At 38.6% G+C, this 21,897-nt stretch overlaps 1 protein-coding gene across 10 annotated transcripts in view; it reads right to left on the bottom strand.

Annotated features, from left to right (window-relative positions):
- Positions 1-21,897, bottom strand: part of map2 (microtubule-associated protein 2) — an 87,365-nt gene that overhangs the window by 29,710 nt on the left and 35,758 nt on the right. For all 10 annotated transcript variants that reach the window (XM_065962582.1, XM_065962580.1, XM_065962585.1 and 7 more), the window contains 4 exons: positions 20,272-20,405; positions 9,594-9,843; positions 1,459-1,548; positions 219-293 (listed from right to left, as the gene is read on the bottom strand). In XM_065962582.1, coding sequence (XP_065818654.1) covers positions 219-293; positions 1,459-1,548; positions 9,594-9,786 — 358 coding nt within the window. In that variant the 5' untranslated portion in view covers positions 9,787-9,843; positions 20,272-20,405. The remainder of the gene's footprint in view (positions 1-218; positions 294-1,458; positions 1,549-9,593; positions 9,844-20,271; positions 20,406-21,897) is intronic.

Raw genomic sequence — 21,897 nt, 5'->3', positions numbered from 1 at the left:
TGTACATGTTTTCAATAAGTGGTTTGTCTCATGAAGGTGGTGCCTGTTCTGAGAGAGGAGATGTAAACGTATGCCCCAGAGCCACATCAGTGCCCCAATGTGGTGCAGATTAGAAAACTTAAGAAGCTTCAGTCATGGGCAAGACGGAAGACACACCCTCCTCCATTAGAGGCGTACTCTCGTTAATGCATCTTCTGTTCCTTGTTTTCTTGGCCTACCTTGTTCCAGAGGACCAAAGTGTTCTGCCGCAGGCGAGGGGGGAGGAGAGGGAGGCAAATTTGTGGTGTCTTCAACTATGGGGGAAGACACAGTGAGATGGAGAAAACATGTTTAAAAAATTGAGTTGTTTTTTTTATTTGTATACAGAAGATGAAATGAACAATAAGTTGAAACTGATTTAGGAACCAACAAGCAAATGCAACCCTGTCATACAGTCACTCAGCTAAACTGCACAACACACTTAAATCTGGATTTCTCGTTGCAATATTATGGCATTGTCTGACTTATGTTGGTCAGTATACACAAAAAAACATGCAGAAAAATCTCACATAATCTTTTTTATTCACATTTGGTTCTTCCTCGTTAAAACCTGATGCTTGTTTTATCCACACCTTAAAAGACAGTTCAGTTTGAGTTCCAGGTGTGTTTTACTAAAAGCTTCCAACATAGTTTAAAGTCCCTTTATCACAGCAGAAATGAAGACCTGAGGAAGTTGTGATTTACTAAAATCATTCTGACTGTTCCTCCCTCACCTCTAAATTGCATTTGCTCCATATGACACTGACTCAGGTGGCTTGAGGCAATTTTCCCAATTTTAAATATCTTTAATTGTCCAAGAAAAACCCATGTTTAGTTTTTACTCATGTCTTCTTCTATTGTTGATAAGTAAATGCATGACAACATCAACATTTAACTGACTTCCTCTCCCCCCTGCATTCAATTGCAAAGCATCCTGCAACACATTTTTGTGCCATTTGCAATTTGGTGGTTTTTACAAGCTGTCGATGCTCTGCAATATTGCTGCAACATTCACCTGGACAGCCTGTTAGCAAAAAAAGAGTTTAAGGGTTTTGAGTTTGGGCTCAAATGTAGCTGGGGATTATTATAATCTCTACCCAGTCTCTGCTCTGCTGAGCTTGTTGTATGCTTGCTGGGTATTTTGTTGACTTTGTAAACATGCTGTCTTTCCAATATTTAGAATTTTCAGACCTTGCTTGTGAGTGTGACATTTAGTGTAAGGAAAGTTCTATAGGTGAACAACTGACTCTCTAAGACTTGAGACCTATCAGTATGTACCCCGTCCAATCCAATGCTTGAAAGGCTCCAGTCCCCTGTGACCACATGATGGAGGAAATAATGCTGTAGATAAGAGCTTTTACAAGTGTGTGTGTGTGTGTGTGTGTGTGTGTGTGTGTGTGTGTGTGTGTGTGTGTGTGTGTGTGTGTGTGTTATGCTTACCTGACGGCAGCCTTTGAGTCTCCTGCTCTCCCTTTAATACTGCCACTGCCTCTGCTGTCACTTCCTGCACGATCCGTGCTGACACTTGCTCTGAACAAAGGTACAAAAAACATTGAAATCAACTTAATTATTTAAAAAAACATTTAGACGAAGGGGAAGGAATTCATTTAGGTTCAATTCAATGGTGTCTGTTTTCTTTACTATTATTTGACCACAAAAGCATTGATCTCCACCTGAGCAGACACATACCTCTATCAAATTGTTTATTTTTCCATCTCCAGTTATAGTTAAATTAGCTTTAATTTTTGCCTCTTGAGGGAATTAAATACTTTGTTCTTAGTGTAATCAGAAGCACATGAAGTTAGATGTACAGAAGATCTAAGATTTCTGAGTTAGTAACTACATTTACCTTGGTATGGATTTATGAAAAAGACTTCCCATCAAGTACATGTCTGAACATTTGCATGTACTGTACAGTAGGCATAGGTATTTCTTATTGTCTATTGAAAAAGTAATAAACATGTTATTTTCAAATCACACACTGGCAATTATTGTTTTCTCAGTTACATTGGTGAGCCTATCAGTATTTAGCAGAAAAGGTTGAATCAAAACGTACTGTCTCAAAACGCACCGAATCATTCTTTATTTTAATAAATTGTCCCCGAATAGAGTCGCAGTCCCAGAGATTTAAATCAACTCCAATCATCTTGTAAAGGAGATATAAAGCCACCTATTACTAAGTCCACTTTCAGAGAAAATATTCATATTTTTCTCAAAATAAGGGTATCATCTTCCATTCATTACATAAAAGATTATTTTTAAATCATATTGTCCTAACCTGAAATGAAAGCCAGTGTGAGGGAGCTGAAATTGTTTCCATACCTGCAGGGAAGCTAGGGCTGCTGGGGGAGGCTATGAGTGTCACCATGGAAACCCAGCTTCATTAAACAAGTGCAGACTAAAAATGAAGCTGAAACTAGAAGAGAGTGAACAGTGTGGGATCTTATTTCTCAAGATGTATTTGTTGTATCATTTTAATCACGGTATGCTTTGTTATTTATCAGGAAAGTGCACTCTTTAAAGCTTCAGGAATATCTGCATTTTACTGATCTTCAGAGATCATAATTCACACACACACACACACACACACACACACGCACATGCACGCACACATACACATATATATGCTGTCAAATGATTACCATTTTAAATCCCAATTAGTCTGTAAATTTCAATAGTTAATCGTGGTTAATCACATTTTTAATGTTTAATGTTTGATATTCTTTTATGTCTTAAGCTGAGAGTACTTTACTTGCTGTTTGAATTCAGCCCTTCTTTCATATAAAATAAAGTAATGACCTTCTGGTGGATCAAAGGTTGCAACATTAGCAGAACAGAAAAAGGACCTCATTACGGATCTAAAACTAAATAAAAACAGCTAAAAGAAATGCTAAAAACAGAACTGTTTAATTTCATGAGGTGGATTTTATGACTCGTCATATTAAAGTGAAATAACATATTCAAAGATGCAACAAAGTCTTCTTTAAACAGTTAAAAGAAAATGGCCAGTGCTGTCTGATGGTGTGAAACTGGTGGTCAGCCAGAGCTAAATGAGGACAGCGCTGTGGGCAAAAGGCTAAAGCTTACAATCGCAGCAGAACATAAATAAAAAAGGAAATGGGCTCTGACAATGAGTGAACTCATTTTTTAATTTAGATTCTCTTTGGTCTCAAATTGAGGGGGCAAACAGGAATAAGTTATCTTCTCTAACGGTTTGTAGATTTAAGCTTGCATTTGTCTTCCTGTCTATATGTTTGGATCATTTTAAATACTGCCTGGCACACAGAGGGGTGCAGAGCTCTAATCAAACCAGCTTTCATTTGCATAGTTACAGTGGTTATGTGGGATTGGGTGACGGTGTGATGCTTCTACGGCTGCTGTTTCAGGACCTTATTCTATCCAGCATCGCCCACGCACCAACACAAACAAGCCGGCTGGCATACACACGCATGCAATTACACACATACTTGTACACACTTCTTCCTGGAACACTTGACACAACCCACTCACCAACTCAAAGCAACCATTTCCCATTTTCAATAGCAAAGTGCAACCAACGTCAACCACCTATTCACTGCAGCCATGTAAAATCCTGTCATCCAATAATTACAGAAGGGCTAAAGAGTGTAAACGTTGGCTTCTAATCAATGGAAGTGACATCAAACAACTAAAAACAGCCCCTAACACCTTAAAGCTGTCGATTTGTGTGAACTTTCTCGGTTAAACAACAACTTCAAAACACTCACCTTTGCTTACGTAAAATATGTTAAATAGGTCAAATGTTCTTTGTTGTTCAGACAGGAGTTCTAATCTCTAGAGAGAGCTACAAAGCACACAAAAAACAGCTTACTGAATGAAATCAGCTCCAAACGTTCTCAAAGAAAGAAACACACTCATGCAGATGCTGACTGAAAATGTATCCTGATATTGCTGACCAACTTTTATAAGAAAGTTGATGATCAGGGAGAAGCTCCGTACATCATTTCATGCAAAAGTTATGTTTAGTTTAAATAAGAGGACCAGTAGAAATGGGCTGATGCCATTTCAGGAAGAGCAGTTCTGTAAGCTCATAAAGTCTTTGTCTGAATCACACAATAGCAGAATCTCCGCTTTCTTTATTTCACACTGACTTTATTATTCACTGTTGTAACATTCAATTAATGAAGCCTCTGTGGATTATAAGCCTGTCTAGTGTCATAGTTGATAAAATATTATTGTTTAAATAAGACAAAAGCACTGTCTTAAGAACATCTTCAGAAAAATGTAAATAATGATTGAATGAATTAGAGAAGATCCAAACTGGACAAGCTCACTGTTACTGCACATCGGCTTCACAGATGGCCTTGTTAGGATTAAAAAAAACAACATAAAAACTCTGTCCAGAAATGCACATTCACAAAGATTAACGTTGTGAGAAATGACCTTGTCACACCCACGACGCTTGCAGACAGTGATGACAGTGAGACTGTTCTCAGCATTTGTCTGACAGACTGATGTCAAATGACACAGCAGTCTGCCTTCAGTTGACTGACAGGAGAACAAACAACATGAACAAATAAAAGGCTTTGATACACAGTTAGGTTGCAATATGTCTGCATATAGATATCTAAAGTCAAATATAGCTACAAACACGCTCTCCCAATGAAGTAAAAGCACGTATTACCTGTGTGACAGGCAGATTGAAGCTGAGAATGCTCCCTCTCTGTGAAGAGACTACGACTGGAAACCCAGAGTCATCGCAATATACAGCCAGACTCACAAACACACACGGAAGCACATGCAGCAGGACTGAGAGGGCTTAAGTGTTTGGTAAGACACAAGCCAGCACCCAAAATGTGTAGAGCAAGATGTTACCATAGCAACAGACTGGTGAACCATTAATTTGGGCCCAATTTAATTCAGATGCCAGCACCAAGTTGTCTCAGCCTTTCTGTCTCTAGCCTCCAATACTGAAAAAAATACATCCGTCAAATGACACAAAAATGAATGAATTTATTTTATTAACATGTTCCATTTTTGGAGGCTCAATCTCATCGGATTGTGATCTAAGTGGAAAATAGTAATTATTACCATTTAATTTGATAAGTGAAAGTTAGATCTTGCCGCATATAATTTGGACACTTAAAAAGTCAACAAAAACATTTTTAAAAAGCAGGCAGCCTCATTCCCAGGATCTTAATTGACAGGGGGGGTATGTCATTTTATTTTATAATAGACTGCTGCATCTGTTCTTTTTAATTTTCCTGTGAATACATCTTAGTGTCTCTTAAATAAAGATCTGTATCACATAATTATAAGATCTGCATGATGATGAAGTCTGTCATCCTTATCTGTCCTCCTCCCCTCTCCTGCAGTGTATACTGTGGCAACCTTCACTCTGTCAGGAAGCTTTTACTATATTGAATTCAGACATTGTGGTTAAAGAAGAATCCCTCAGTCAGTTTAAGCACAACCGTGTAAAACAAAACTTCAGCATCATCACTTGGGAAAACGTTTTGGTGACCTGAATGTTGAATTGATTTATGCCACATGTCTACAAAGTTTGAACATCAAGTTTTTCTTGTACCATTTTTGCTCAATGAAAAATGCTCTGATGCAACAAAAGTTGTTTGATTGGTGGTACTGAGAATGTTCCCATCTTAGCTACTGAGTTGTTTTAACATATGATATATGATACATATGATTTAATATTATGGTGCCATGGATCTTCCTCTGTTAGGGGAAGATGCATCTGATCAACCATTGCTTGATTAAAATTACTCTTATTTCCATGTATAGTTACTTACTATTTCATTTGCCAGATTCCTTCATTTAAATTCTTGTAAATTATTATACAGTCTTTTTCCATTTTTAATTAAGACTCCTCTGTGTATATGACATGTATAATTAACCTCATCTTAAAAGAAGAGTCATTCTTTAAGTGTCATCCAACTCATTTTCGTGAAGTTTTTTTTTTTTTTGCGTCACTCCAAGAAAAACTGTGACATGTGTCACAGCTCTTTGGGCAGAGTCGTGTTTTTTTGATATGGACGGGGAAAAAAATATTCAAAGGTGCACCAGTAGCAAAGTGGTTAGTGTGCACTACCCATGTATGTAGGCTGCAGTCCTCCAAATTGGCAGCCGGGGGTTGAAATCCGACCTGTGGTTACTTTCCCGTATGTCGTTCCCTGATTACTGTCCTATCTCTAAAGTAAAGGCAAAAAAAGGTCCAAAAATAAACCTTAAAAAAAATTGTGCAAAGAGGTTTTTAATCTGCAAGGAAATGCCAAATCAAAAGGGACTCGACTAGCTCTAAAATGTTTATCTTCCTAAGGTTTTTGAGTACTTTTTCACATGTTAAAATTTACAAAATACTGGATGGATAAAATCCGCAAACACTATTTGATCTAGGATACTTTTTACAAAATACTTTTTTTTTCATTTACTGATGGATCTAAGTTCATTTAGCCTATATTTTATATTCAGACAAACTCAGATGTAACATTTTTTGGTGAATTATTCTCCAATATGTTGGTTGGTTGGATAAGATAAGGCACTTAAATAGTAAAAATAGTAAAAATAATAGTAAAAAATATTGCTCATTACTTGCTTCAGCTCACAGACATCAGTCAATGCAATATCACTTTTACCATACAAGGGTGTCCTCAAAATGCAAACTCAATCCTTTATACAATAAGCACCAAAAACATTTAATTTTTTCTATTAACTCGCTCAGTTTCTGTCTCCCTCTCTCCATCTACTCTCTTGACCACTTCCAGCATGGCTGACTGGCTTTTTCAACTTCGTCTCAAAGGAAAGTCAAGAGGGCAATTTCGTGCTTGAATAGTTCTCGTTGTGTCTGAAGAGCTTTTCATAGAGAGAGAGAGAGAGAGAGAGAGAGAGAGAGAGAGAGAGAGAGAGAGAGAGAGAGAGAGAGAGAGAGAGAGAGAGAGGGCTCACCGAGTGCCAGCATCAGCCCTTCTGTCACCCATCCTGCCCCACTTACACCCCACCCTGCCCTGCTCTGGAGTAATGCTAATGTATGCTGACAAGATGCTCTGCAGACCAAGAAAAAAAACTCAGCTGGTTACACAGCAGCTGAAAGGAAATATTTTCGATGCAGATGATGAGAAAAGTGTTTCGATACACTGCATGACTTTTATTTTAGATCTGTAAAAAGCCTTAGGGATTTCTTTTTCTTCAATAAAGTCACTTCTTTAATGGAGGTATTTTGTAACCGAATTGTAAAATTCTCTCACTTGATCTGCTGATCTCTTGTGGATGACACCTTTGATGTGGTGTTTTCTTTTTTGAGCCTCTGAGTACAAGCCCCTGAGACAAATGATGCATTAAAAGGATTTTACATCAAATCTGACTCAGTTCTTTTTTTTTTAAATACTGAGATACAATCCCTTGCTTTACCCTCTCTGTGGAAAAAAGCCCTGCATTCTTGTTGACGTCAGTTTTAAGCCTTTACTTTGAAGTGAAAAAGAGTCTGTGTACAGCTCATGTCTTTGATACGTGCTAATAATGACCCAGAGGAGCTAATTTGTCGTTTCTAATAACGTAATTACAAACGTAAAAGGGAGCAGTTTACTGAAGCAATGTGACAAGATTTCTGGACAGATAATAGGATATTGTAAAGAATGCAGTGGTAAAGATATATAGATTATTTACTTAAAACATGTTTGAGACAAAACTTAGTTGATTTCACTGTCCCAGTGTCACGACAGTTTCTGGTCTTTTCTTACCAAATAAGTGGAAAAGGTTTGTTGATATTGAAAGAGGCTTAAATACAAGGGGCAATACATAATGTATATACTGTAGGGGCAACGACCATTCTGCACAAAAAGCAATGCCATGCTAAAGCCCACTTCCCACGTCTTGTTTTCCAACAGTCATCAGCATGTCAGCTCCATTTAAGTAAATGAATTATGTGAATAAAATGTGAAAGGGAATTTTTAGCTGTCTTCCTTTCTTGGCAGTCTTGACATGTAATTGTACCTGTTGTTGACATAGACTGTTAATGTAAATATTTCTTGTGTTTGAAAGACCTCGGGGAAAAAAAAAACCCATATGGAATAGGTGAGCTCACCTTTTGAATGATAGGTGTGTTTTACTACCCATACATAAAGTTTACTGGAAACATGTCATTAAATTGGTGGTCACAAATGATTAGAAAAGAATATATAAGCAAAATTGCAGGTCATGGATATTTTTACTTTGTCTTTTTAAATGTTACAGTTCGCTGATTATATTTGGTCATTCTTTGCGATCAAGAATAAATTATATCAAAAATCCCATCCATTCATTCATTCATTCATTCATTCATTCATCCATCCTCATATAAATCGGCTATATAAGTTAATAATGAGTGATCTGACTTTTGCTTCTGTTTTCTATTGTCTCTCAATAAGAATTGTACATACCAATACATTTTTTAAACACTGCTTGACATTAGTGACAACCTCTTTTAAAACATTGGAAATCCCCCATTTCACACAATCACAGTGGGTATGTGAGTACAACGGAAGAGGTCAAAATGCTCCAGCAACACTTGTCGTAAAAAGATCAACTTTATTAACAATTTAGACCGACGCGTTTCGGCTCGTGGCCTTCATCAATAGATTAAACTTAATATGCGGAGATTGGCTAATAGACTATAAAATGGTCAATAGGCACTTGGCAGCCGTGCATGAATACCCGATTTCCATTCTTCCATACTGGTGTTAGTTAAGCCCTAATAATGGGAAGATGAAAGGTTAATTGGGCCTCAATTGCACACAGAAGGGCCTTGTCTTTGGCGAGCTACAGGCAAAATGAACAAACGCGCTGGCAAAGTAAATTGCAGTGGAACCATTTTGGTAGTTACATCACTGGTGCAATTTGCTTTTGTCTCAAAGGAGGGGTCGAGAGAGAGAACTTTACATGTTAATTATAGCACAGTTAATAACAGTTTGTGATTCCTCTAAGCTTTCCAGTGTGCTGCAAACCTACTCCAAAGTACAAAGAGAAGCCACAAAATCACACCCATACACAGAACACAATGACACTGTAAAAAGTCATAGACAAAGCTTACACCTCGAGACACACAAACCCAGAAATGTAGAGAAGTATTACACACATACCCATCCTTAAAAACAAGGACTACAAACCTTTACAAGCATGAGCCTCCTTTCACATGCATCTCAACAGATGTGACATGTACATCTTCTAAAACTGACTACAAACAAATGTATTAACCTTTTCCTAATATCCTGACTATCCATTGGCTCTCATTTGTAATTTAGATTCTTTACCTCTTTTGGAGGTAAACTGTTGGTATATCTATGGGCCTAAATTTAGTTCTGCACTTGCCAATACTGGATCTGACATACATCAACATTAGATGTTTTTGCTGATATAGTAAAATGCAACTCTGAGGACCTTCATTGATATTTTATTTTTTACATGAATCATTTGGACTTGAATCATGCATCTCATTTACATTCACATGTCCAGGGTTGAATTTAAGTTAAAATTATAAAACACTTTAATGGTACTTGATGCAGTAACACATTTGCTGTGCAAGGTCAAACCGGCAAATATTATCTTACCTGCAGTTACAGCGTGAGCACCAGTTAGTTCCCCATTGAAGCCGTTCTCCCTGGTGGGGTAAGGTGTGTGGGTCGCACCAGGCTGACAGGTCCTGAAGGTAGAAGAAGAGAAGCCATTGGCTCCGGTGGGCTCCTGCCCCCCTGATGGGTCCCATTGGGGGGCACCGTCTTCTGGCTGCCGACTGTCTGCCATGCTGGTGCTAGCTAGCAGCAGTGGAAGGTGGACAAGGGATGAGGTTTCTCCGTCTGTCTGAATGATATGAAGGGTAAGAAGGAGAAGACGTGAGGTATTGTCCAAACTTTGCATGTCAGTGTTAATAACTGTAATGTTGGCAATGAGTCATAGAGGAGAATGAACACAAGGCTCTAGGATACACTGCATCAGTCACATTCACAAATCTGTTTTCGTCAGTCGTAATCCCTGCAGCCTCACTGTCAACAATCCTTCAAGTGTGTTCGTGTTTGTGTGAGTTTGTGTGTAGGAGGTTGTGTAAATACTGTCCTTGGACATTCACGGCCAGGTGAAAGAACACTGGATTAAACCCTATTGATTTGTGTGAGTATGTGTGTGTGTGTGTGTGTGTGTGTGTGTGTGTGTGTGCGTGTGTATGTGTGAGTATGTGTGTGTGTGTGTGTGTTTATTGCGTTATATAGCCTCTAACCCAGGTGGAAATCACAAATGGCTGAAAATGAACACAGCAGGCGTTGGATTTGTGTGACTCGTGCAGGGTTGCGTGGATGTAACTGGGGCTCTGATCAATCCAACAAGAACCAGTGTAGTTTTACAATTAGCAAGCCTTTACAGCATGCTGTCTTATTTAATCTGATAAAACCCCAGTAGATTTTCTATATTGCTTAAAATTTCAAATGGAGAAAGGGCATACAGATCTGTACAACAGCTATTTCAAGTGTTGACAATAACCTCATACCTAGGGCTTACACGTCCTTTATATGAAATCGCACGCTGAGTGGGAATGGTCAGAACAGCATGGACAGGAGCTCAGGCAGAGACAGAAATATTGATCAAAGAGCTGTCAGATTCAATGATCTCTTGGACAGTATTTGGCAGAAGGTTGGAGAAGCATATGAATGGGTCGGATATTGCAAAAAGAAAATCTATACTCCCAGGTTGTGAATGTGCCTTTAACACAGACTGTTCTCCTCTACTGTGGATAATTAAGTTTGATAAGTGCATTGAAAGGTTGATTATATTCTACTTTTCATGAATTGTTCCACAATTATTCTTGAAACTGATATTAACAAAACACATAATTCTGATTCAAGGCAGTTTGAGTCTTTCAATAACAGCGAGAGTGTTGGCCTTCAAACACTCAAACTCATGTGGCCTTTGTGGAGGGAAAAAAACAATTGTAAGCCCACGAGCAAACACAAAAAAAGACAATGCTTTCAAAAGGAATTCATGGTTTTTGCAGGATGTTTGCTGGCTGTACTCTGAGCATTTGCTGAGAAGCCTTTGTAGTTGTACATATTGGGGATGTGTGAAAGAGCAATTTGTCATTTAGCTCTGCAGTCCACAGAGACCCAGTGACTGAAGGGAAGTCTGCTGGAGAGAACAGGAGTCAATAACTGCAGCCTGGGACCATCTTACTGCTACAGTGAGCACTAGTCACTGCATTCACTACATTAACACTACAACTCACTGTCACTGCAAAACCAGCAGAACAAAACTGGTGGAAAACAAATACAATCAAATAGAAAGAAGATAATTAAATGATGTTTTCCACCAAGAATTACAACAATACTTTAACATATCTGTGTTTAGTGTGTTTGGTGCTTTTTTTTATTTGAATACAAAAGTAGTAGTTCAAATATTGACAGGCTGATCTTCAGTGTATTTTCCATAAAAATGTTTTGCCTAAGTAAGGCAGCAGGCCATCCATGATTCTGAATCAACCATAGTACATTAAGTGGTTAGCAAGCAGGCAGGGAAGCAGATACCTTAAAGTCATGAATAATTGGTTTCGCCATTCCATTTGGCAAGAAACTTCAGCCATACTGAATTACTTGGGCAAAATTGTAACATTGGCTAGCAACATGCTCACATGCAGGACCAATACCATAATTATATTTAGCAAACAAGGTTTTTCATATTTACTGACTTGGTCTGGCCTTTTAGCATGTTAACATTGCTAATAAGCACTAAACACAATGTACAGCTTAGCCTGATGGGAATGTCGTCAGTTTTCCAATCATTTATTTTGAAACCAAAGTGCTATACAAACATACTGACCCTATATCTACCATTGGGGAAACACAATGTTGGTTAAATTAATCATGTTTCAACAAAATCAAATTTTTCATCCACTGCAATCCATCACCTAGATATTCACAATAGACAAAACAAACTCTCTGGTGGTTCTAAAAATAAATGTGAATGAACATCCATCCAATAGTTGTTTACCAACAGAGCAACTGCTAAACATATCCATCCCCAGATCCATTCTGCTTGGGTGGTTGGAAACAGACTTAACCAATTCCATGGTTCAACATGCTTTGTCCTTTCAAGATGTTAAAATATTCTATTTATTTGATTTATAACACTGTCAATAACCAGGTCAACTGAGAGGTGTGTGGTGTTACATAAAAAAGGAAAGGCACCTCTGCAAAAGACTACCAACTACCAGTTAGTGCACAGAGGATCAGAATAGCATTAAACAGCCTGTATGTGTAGAATAGAGCTGAGAAGAATATGTGACGGCCGTAAGCCCTTGAAGCCTAAAGGGATCAGAGTCAGAAGTCAATGGAGCTTTGTATGACTCAGCTCTGAGGGGAACATCAGTATGAATGAAGCCTCTAAAGAGGCTCCACAGCACACAGGACTGAGCAGTCTTCTCATAAAATGCTCACCCTGCCTCTGTCCAAAAGCCCGAGCAGTATATTTTGAAACATCCAACGCATGTTTTGACCCTGCTTGAGCCTCGATTGAAGAGCACTCTCAATAATAAAAGTCATAAAACACAGAGATGAGACAGTCCTGATGCCGTCTGTCTCAGTCTGAAGGTGAAAGTCACATTGAGCTATGTGGCTTATTTCCAGAGCCAGAATCAGGGTGTCACTGCTGGGTCATGAGGATGAAGGGAAGTGTGGCCAGACATCCTGGAGTCCTGCTGTGCTGAAGCTGACAGTCTTCTTTTTAATCAGGAAAAGGAAGTATTACATGTGTGAAAACAGCACCACCTGCTGATTTTAAGCCTGAAAGAAGAAAATCCTTGCTTTTAAAACTCATTATGAAAACTTTGCATGCTCCATATAGGGATTAGAGAGGCATTAGGCACCGTCATCATGTGAAACTACTCCTCCCTCATTAGCCTGAAGCACCAACTGGGGCTGCAATGCAGTGCAATCTCTCAACCCTGATAATTAATATGCCATGCATTATCCCTTTATAAAATAATAATGATTTGATGTCAAAAAGGGAATCACAAGGAGACAAACTTGATGGTGGACGTGTAAAGGGCTGATGACACAGCAGAGGAGTTCATTCAAAATCAGTTTAGATGGACAGAGAAGAGTAGAACATTTTAGATCAAAGACGACCAAACAATCTATGTAGTCCAGATAATAAACTGTCTTCAACGCATTGTATCCAGAGAGGATTGAGACTGTATGAGATGGTGATATGATAGAGTTCGATGTCATTCGTCTCAGTGGACAGCAGGTCTGTTGCAATTGGCAAAAAGCCTTTGGCACTTTGCCAGAGGGATGGTTGAAGCTGATACATTTTCAGTCAGTGCCAGGAAAGGAGGGTATTGAATAGTAAGCAGATGAGCAGTGCTGGTTAGTGGGCACTGCTAATGGTTGACATTTGGGGTAAAAACCTGTAACTCTTTAAAGATTAACAAATCAGTAATCAAATTCTTTTACCATGATCCAGTGCTATATTAGACATTGTTTTAGTTCTGAGTAATTACTGGAAACAGTTTTCCTGATTATGGAGACAGACATCTGGTATATGATTAAATGGTTAAATTCTCAAATGTAGTTATAAAGTGCTCAAACACACATCTCAACATGCATTGATAAATACAGCATTTTGTTACTCTTTGTTTTATATTTCACATCATTTTCTAAATTTTACAAAAAGAGAGCCTTGTAAAATGAACCTTTGATAAGAACTGATGATCTATTCGCTGTAAAAAAAAACTTTAAGAATGGGGTTGAAGATTCAGAAAGCTTGAAAAAGGACCTTTGAGCCAAGCTATTTTTACCCCCAAAAGAATAAACGTATTTGTCTCACAGAAAATAGCTGATTTTAGTTAACTGAACGAGGATGTACGAGAAGAACACACAACTCTCGATATAACTGCTGGGGTCCAAGGTGGCCCAGTGTGCAAGAAAACTCTGACAACATACTGTAACTAGACAATGGAGGAAATGTGATGCTGTGCACTAACAGGTGCACTTAAAAAAGATAAATTGCAGTGCATTGTCCTCTCATGCGCCTTTCATGCTAGAACATGTATTATGAAGTTTTCATAATTCCCTGTGATATCAAAAGTGTTGTAGTTATATTTGTATTATACAACTATTTTAATCTTAACCTTTTTTTTTTTTTTTTACATTTTGAAGATGAATGCATCATGACTTTCTGCATATTGTTGTTGATGTGCTTCGATTATTTTTTGGCCCTGCAACCCCAGACAGTCTGGACCTCCCGCTGCTATGTACAGTCAAAACAGAACACACACAAAGACTTGCATCAATTTGGTATTCCCGTGGCCTTAAAATAGCAGGTGGGCTGTCTGGCTGAAACAAAAACACTGTCCATGAGAAGAACACATTTAAATTTTGATTCGGTACTAAAATGCACTAGCCACTCGTCACATTGCAGGAGGAGCTTGGTTAAGTAGAGATGCATGTTTTTTCCAGAGACTAAAAGAGTCTATTTCTGACCATTGCCTCTACCAGCTTGGTGATGTGGAAACAAGAAAAAGGTCAACATTATTCGAAACACAAAATCCTCATTAAAAGTTACAATGATAGTGACTTTATTTGTCAAGACAGAAATGATGGTGCTGTTTTAATAAACTGAGTGTTTTGTTAGTTTATGTTGTAGCTACAGCACACTGACTAAACACAGTGTTTACTGTTAATTGTGTCGTATCATTACTGTTCAGTTCTGTTCTGCATTGTTCAGGAGTTTAATAAACAAATATGAGTTTTCTTAGCTCAACAAATTATCAAGCAGGGGCTTGCATATATCAGCAGATTGAAGGCTAATTACAGGCTGCTCCTACAGAACATCTCCTCACGACACAAATAGCAATTAGTATGCAAAATATAATAGTGACATCATACAGCAATCAGTCTTCGGCTGCAGATAGAGTCAGAACATTCTGGTTTATTTCCATTCCTCTCAACTATTTTTCCCTTGTCAATTCAAGCTTTTATCAAATGTGTGTCCATCTTAAATAGATGAAACAGGACTGATAAATGGTCTTTGAACAAATCATGTAAAAATTCTGCCAAGACAAGGTAATCACAGAGCTAATTAAGCAGTCCATTATGTAGTCTCTGGCTCTTATCTGCTTCTTCTCCTTTTCTTTTGTCTGACTTCTTCGCATCCTTTCACCTATAAATCTTCCTCCCACCTGTTATTTTTTTTCTACCTCTCTGCCTTGGCCCACCTCCTCCAGTCACTTTTTTCCTCCGACTCCCTCCTCCTCCCCCTCCTCCACCCATCACTGTTCTTCCTCCTACTCGTTCCTCCTCCACCACCTCCACCTCCCATCAGGCTTCATCTTCCCCCTCGCTCTGCACTTGCTCTCTCTCTCCTCATCTCCCTCCTACGATCTGTGCACTTTCGCACACCACTGTCTGTGTGTGTGTGTGTCTACGTGTGTGCGCGCGCGTGTGTGTGTGTGTCTGTGTGTGTGCGTGTGTGTGTGTGTGTGTGTGTGTGTGTGTGTGTGTGTGTGTGTGTGTGTGTGCGTGCGTGCGAGTGCATGTGTGAGTCACACAGATGCTGCATTGCAGGGCTCTACTCTCAGGGCTGTCTCACTGCAGGAGGCAAAGAGCAGTAGAGGAACTCTGGAATACAAGATATAATTTTTCTATAGCAACATATAATACTGTACTGTGTGTGTGTGTGTGTGTGTGTGTGTGTGTGTGTGTGTGTGTGTGTTTCTGTGTGTGTGTGTGTGTGTGTGTGTGTGTGTGTGTGTGTGTGTGTGTGTGTGTGTGTGTGTGTGTGTGTGTGTGTGTGTATGCTGTTCATGTATGACTGTGTGGCTGTATGAGGATATATGCAGTCATAAAAATCTAAGATAAAAAAGGACACTCATACCAATGTTTTAAGTCCTACTTTGACATCTTTAGAGAAATGCTTCATGTTTTCATATCAACAGTAAGACCCAAAGTTTTATACCATTCTCTTCTCTGTACAGTAGGAGCTTGCTTTCCTTTGCTAGTTGCCTGAACAGCAGACTGTTATCAAAAATAGTCTGGCACATCCAGTAAAATAAAAAAAATGGTCTTTGAAATGTTCATATTGATTAAAACAAAGTTTTAACTTATCTATTGACTCATACAGAGACAGGCGTGCTGCTATAGCTTTCCATTTCTTAATGCTAAGCTAGCATAACCAGCTGTTAGCTGCATTAAGTCAACTTTTATCTAGCATCCAGCAAGAAACTAAAAAGTGTATTTCCCCAAAGGTTTAGTTCCATTAAGAATGGATAGTGGCCACTAATATCTCCAGAAATTGCGCATCATTTGCTCTCACTATCTTTTCTGTCTCAAGGTCCAATTCTCAAAGCATATGTGCAGTTTGCTCGTGCTTGCTTGCATCTGAATGTGGAGAACAGTTGTCTGCACCTCCAGCAGGGATGAGCTCTCATGCAGGAGGAGCTCAATGGCGTTAAAAAGCACCACTGTGTCTGCCTGTGGTGTTGAGCGCTGGTCTATGTGAATTAGATGGCATTTGCAACGAGGCCTACTTACAAGGGGGCAATTTTGAGCCAATTTTCCCCTAATTTACATAATGCTAATGGTAAAAAGGCACACCCAGCACACCGTCTGTTGGCAGTGCAGTTTAGTGAATGCATCTGACCCTTTGCGCATGTTTTGTGGATTTCTTATTCTCTCATTTGCACAGGTTTAGTCGCTTCAAAAGCAGTGCAATCCTTTTGTGAATCTGGTGTTTTGTACAGTTCATATGTGCCATGAGAGTCCCGCCTTTAAGATGTTTGTAGCATTTTTCATAGTGCAGAAACAGCCCTCAGATGAAAAAACTCAGAGCTTTAAAGTGTCATATGTCAGAGATTTTAGCCTTTTTAAAAGTGGATACATGGAGAGGCAAACAGTCTATGGTGGTGATGTGAAACATTACAGTGTCATGTTCTCTACTTAAAACTTTATTTTTTGATAATAAAGTTAGGGCTGGCTCAGGCTTGACTAAAACCTTCACCAATTTATGCTTCTATAGGAATAGATGGACATTCTGTTGATGTTCAGGTCATTTTAACCATAACATCTGGAGAACATCAGGTCATAAGGAGCCTGAAAGTATAATTGCCATACTGTATGCAAACAGTCACTCCATTCTGTCTTTGCCAGAAGTGCTTCGGTATAGAGTTAGAGTCATCTTTGACTGATATATCATGAAATTATAATGTCAGTGTTTTTACTCAAAATGTTACCACAGTCCTTAGTAGAACCTCAAATGAAACCAAACTCGTGCATGCTTTAATAGAAGATGTTATAAAAGCAGCTGTCAGTTGAGGGTTCTGGTAAAGGTGTTCTGGAAATGTGACTTCAAAGGCTTTTCATCTAAGAAATATGCACTTTTGATTTTTTGGCATAAAAGTAAAAGGATGTTGAACAGCATAAAATATTGCCTCTAAGCAACTTCAGTTCAGGAATACTCTTATTAGTACTCCATGGCTCTTCAAAGACATAAAACCAAACATAGACAAAAAGGTGAGGGTACACAACAACAGTTGCTCCCTGTATCTGATGACAGTTCCCTGATTGACATGTATAGTATACATGAAGACAGTCCGTGTAGACAGAAGAGCTATAGTGGCCATATTAAGCTTTTTGTTGATTTATATAAACAGGTGTTTACATGGAGCAAGAGTCCAAACTTCCTATCCATATGACGTAATGTCTTTTTTAGCTTAAATTTTGCTTTTAAAGTTACTTGTTGGGCGGTAACAATGGTAACCCACCACAAAGGAGGTTGTGGCAAAAGTTCTATGGTAACTGCTACATTTAAACTCAAATCCACTATAAGTACTGTAACATTGTTAGACTTAATATCTGATGGGTTCCCAGATTGGTTCACTCTGTGCTCTGGTGGATGAAGTGGCTGCACTCATGTCAGATCAGAGAGAGTGTTTTTCGGGGGATAATTCATGAAGGACGAGAAACTGGTGATTTTCTGTTTTTGATCAAGCATTAAAATTGTATGATGTGTTATAACAGGGCATTTGCTTGTCCTGCATTATGACTACTGCACCTGAACACATACAAAATATACACATATGGTATGTACAGGAATATAACTATCATCGCGTTTGCGTGCGTATGTGTGTGTGTGTGTGTGTGTGTGTGTGTGTGTGTGTGCTCCTGTATAGTATCGCTTGATTGAGGTTATGCATGAACATGTGTTCATTAGCTCATCTCATATTTAAACTCAAACTTTCTAGCAGAAACCTTTATGGTTGTTCTGAATCTCCTCATATCAGCTCAAATTCTATTTAAACAATACATTGATTATTCTGCCTTTCAGTCGTGGTTTAGTTTCAGCTAAATCAGCATGTTAGGATATAGCTGAATTGAAGACTCTAACCAGCCTCGAAATAATCAACTAAACCTTTTTATTGAGCTAGACAAAGAGCATGTCAGTATTTTCTTGAATACACATTTCCATTCATAAAAGAGTCAATTCAATACTATAAAACTTGATTATTATAGATACATCATCATTACACAATGCTGCCACTTAGAATAAAGTGGTTGGTCATAGAAACTGATTGGCTGGTAGTTTTTTTTAATTCACCAGCCACAGTAGGAGATAAACAAAAAAGTCAAATTCCAACCCAAATATGTTTTATCCTATGGACAGTTGTTGTTAATGTCTGAGGCAAATAAAGAAAATATCTGTGTACTGTATACAATATTAATTTCCTTTGCCAGTCACAGCCTGTTTAATTGAACTGCACTACCTGTGGTTGGTGTTAAAGATGTACAGTTATAGACATTAAATATTTCATGCTACAATTGTTTGTCCTGAGAATATCAACCTCTGTAGCACCGGTGATATGGGCAGAAAAAGTAAACATACAGCCCTGCATTAGGACCACTTCCATCAGTTGCATAAGTTGTCAGACTTTCAATAAAAACTGTATTCAACATGCTTTGATGCTGTACTACTTTCCAGTCTGTCTATAGTCTAGTCTTGTAACTGGATACATCACGATTAGCCACTGTGGCTCACAAGTACACACATTCAGTATACAGACAACAGCAGGCACACAAACAAAAACTCTCATCCACCATCCATCACCAATCCCACATCATGAAACTATGTCTTTGTGCAAGTGTAAAAAAACACAAAGAGAAGCCATGAAAGCCTGACTGCTTTTCAGCAGGCCTTGGTGCTGATCGTCTCACTAAAGCAGCTCTTCTCTTCCCACTCAGTACCCACTTCCCACTCACAGCTTCTAGCAGCCTGCACTCACATGTACATCCACCCACACGGCCATTTCATCTGCGGAGGTAGCGAGCATTCTTTCTGTGTGTGTCTCTCTGTGTTGTAAATGGCTCTGTTTCTCTCTCTAACAGGTATTCCGTTCATCTCAGATCTTTAGGATGTATGAATGCAGGTCTGAGCGTTCTTCTAATAATGCTGTATGAGGTTTTGGTTTGGCTTCATTTATACATGCATGTCAAGCCTCCACAGAAATCCAGTAATTCTCTATTTCACACAATTATTTGATTTGAATGCTTCTTTTCAAACCTTGTCCAGGACTAAATGTACGTCCTCCCTGTCCATTTAGTTTTCAGCCCTGGGACAGTAAGGCCAAACAGCTGCATTAATTGAGGAGTGTTTTGGACTATACAGTATTGATTTAGTTAGAGTAAAAAAATTAAACTACCTGGCAAATTGTAAATGGACTTGAGCTTGTATATCACTTTTCTAGACTTCTGACTACTCAAAGCTCTTTTACGACGCAGGTCACACCCAACAATTTACACCACTACACACACTGATGGCAGTGGTTGCTATGTAGTGAGACCATTAGAAGTAACTAATCCCATCCATACAGGAGCAATTGGGGGTTAAGTGTCTTGCTGAAGGACACATCGGACATGTTGCTGCATGAGCTGGGGATCGAACCCTCGACCTTCCGGTTGACATTCCGGTTGAGAGACGACGACTCTACCAACTGAACCACAGCCACCCCCAGAGTGTCCTCGGAAATGCTCTAAGTTTATCTTTCTATTGTCCATTCATTACATCGTTATTGAATAAACCCATTTTTAGCAAGCTGTCATAAACACACAACATCTAAGTATGTGAAAAGTGACATTTGTTTTTTTTTCCTTTATATGTTGCTACTTAACAGCTGGGTGATTTTCTGTGATAATATTAGGAGCAAAATTTCATCTGAGATTTATGTAATAAGAAACCAAACAGATGTGGCCTCACCAAGTTAGGTGGTGTGGGAACAAGATGATGAGTCAAGCTGAATACAAAATCTCTGTCCTCTCTCCAGATCTCACAGGTGTGGCGTCAAGATTGTCAGTACTCCCAAGCCAAGTTGTGCAGCCTCGTCGTCAAACCTGGAAATTAATGAAAAAAGCAAATCAATTATTATAGTGGTCTTTTCATGAACCTTAGTTTTCACAGCACTCATATTAGACACAACATAAATACAGACAACTGGTTGACAAAACTTCACCCTCCACCCAAAGAAAAGTAAAGTATTGACAATTTCCAAAGAGTGGACAATAGGACGGAAACAGAAAAGGAAAAGAATGAAATCATCATGTTTTGACATTTCCTGTGAGCAGGTGAGGAATAGTTAAAATAAGAGTACAACACAGCAACACAAATTACAGACTTATATCCATGCTAAGTCAAATCAACATTTGAAAAAGACAAACCCTAAACATTTGTGGACTTGTCCTCGGGATCACAGTCATAATGTTGACAATGCTTTCAGACATAAAAACCAGGACATTTACAGCAGAACTGTCCTAATGGTTTAAACTGTGTTCACTTGTTTGTGTACTAATCCCAGATGGATGCAAAGTGGATGGATCCAACCTTTTTGATACATACAGTACCAAAGCTCTCTTTATATAATACATTATTAATCACAGAGAGCAATAATCTACTGTATGGGGTCATATTTTCTAATAAGAATAACGTATTTGTTGAGTAATATGATACTCATATTACATAAGTATTCTTTTCTGAGTCCTGAGGAGTTATTAAATGTACCTCCAGGCACTAAATGAGCATGTTTTTAAGACAAGAACAGCTTTTTTCTCTATGACTACTAAAGTTAAAACTGTCTTGGAGATCAGAGCTGCACCATTCTGTTCAGCATTCAAACATATATTTCTCCTTGAGCAGCACTGGTGAATTGATGAAAGTGTCGCCCTCCTTGCTGGTATGTCAAACAATAAAAGCCACAAACTTCAGACATAAATGCAAATAGCTTCATATCAATGGATTTAATCTAATCTCATAATCTACCGTTATTTTTATTTCAAACCAAACGAAAGAGTAGCAGATCACTCCAAAGTGTGGAACCAGAATACCATACCATACTATACGAAAAATGTCTTCACATGCACTTTTTCTTTATTTGATATCTCTGCATGAACAGCATGGAGTCATGTATTTCTTGTCAAACATGTAACAAACATGTAACTAAATATTTATTTGAAAAAAGGTGACACTTTTTTCGATAAATGCTGAAACTAACCACTTAATGCAACAGATGCTGAAAAAAAATTAACTGTTAAAGATTCCTCTCTTAGCGAGGCCCATCTTAAGTCTCTTCACATTGAATAGACTGGTAATCAATAACAGCTGGTGTTTAAGAGCGACGACGCGTGAGATCATAGAAACCAACAAGGTTTTGAAAATCAGAAGAAACATGACTGTTTCTTTGCTTTGGTTCAACAACAGCTATGGGTCACGAGTGAGTCATACTTCAGACAAGAACCTTGGACAGGTCGGTGTATGCTCTCTGTGTAAATATGCATTCCCACGCAGTGAATTAAACCTGGAAACAACACACCTCAGACACATCTCTACACC

The sequence above is a fragment of the Labrus bergylta genome, chromosome 13 (genome assembly GCF_963930695.1).
Source record: "Labrus bergylta chromosome 13, fLabBer1.1, whole genome shotgun sequence".
NCBI lineage: Eukaryota > Metazoa > Chordata > Actinopteri > Labriformes > Labridae > Labrus > Labrus bergylta.
The sequence above is the reverse complement of the archived record's forward strand: the minus strand, read 5'-3'. Positions and strand labels throughout refer to the sequence as shown.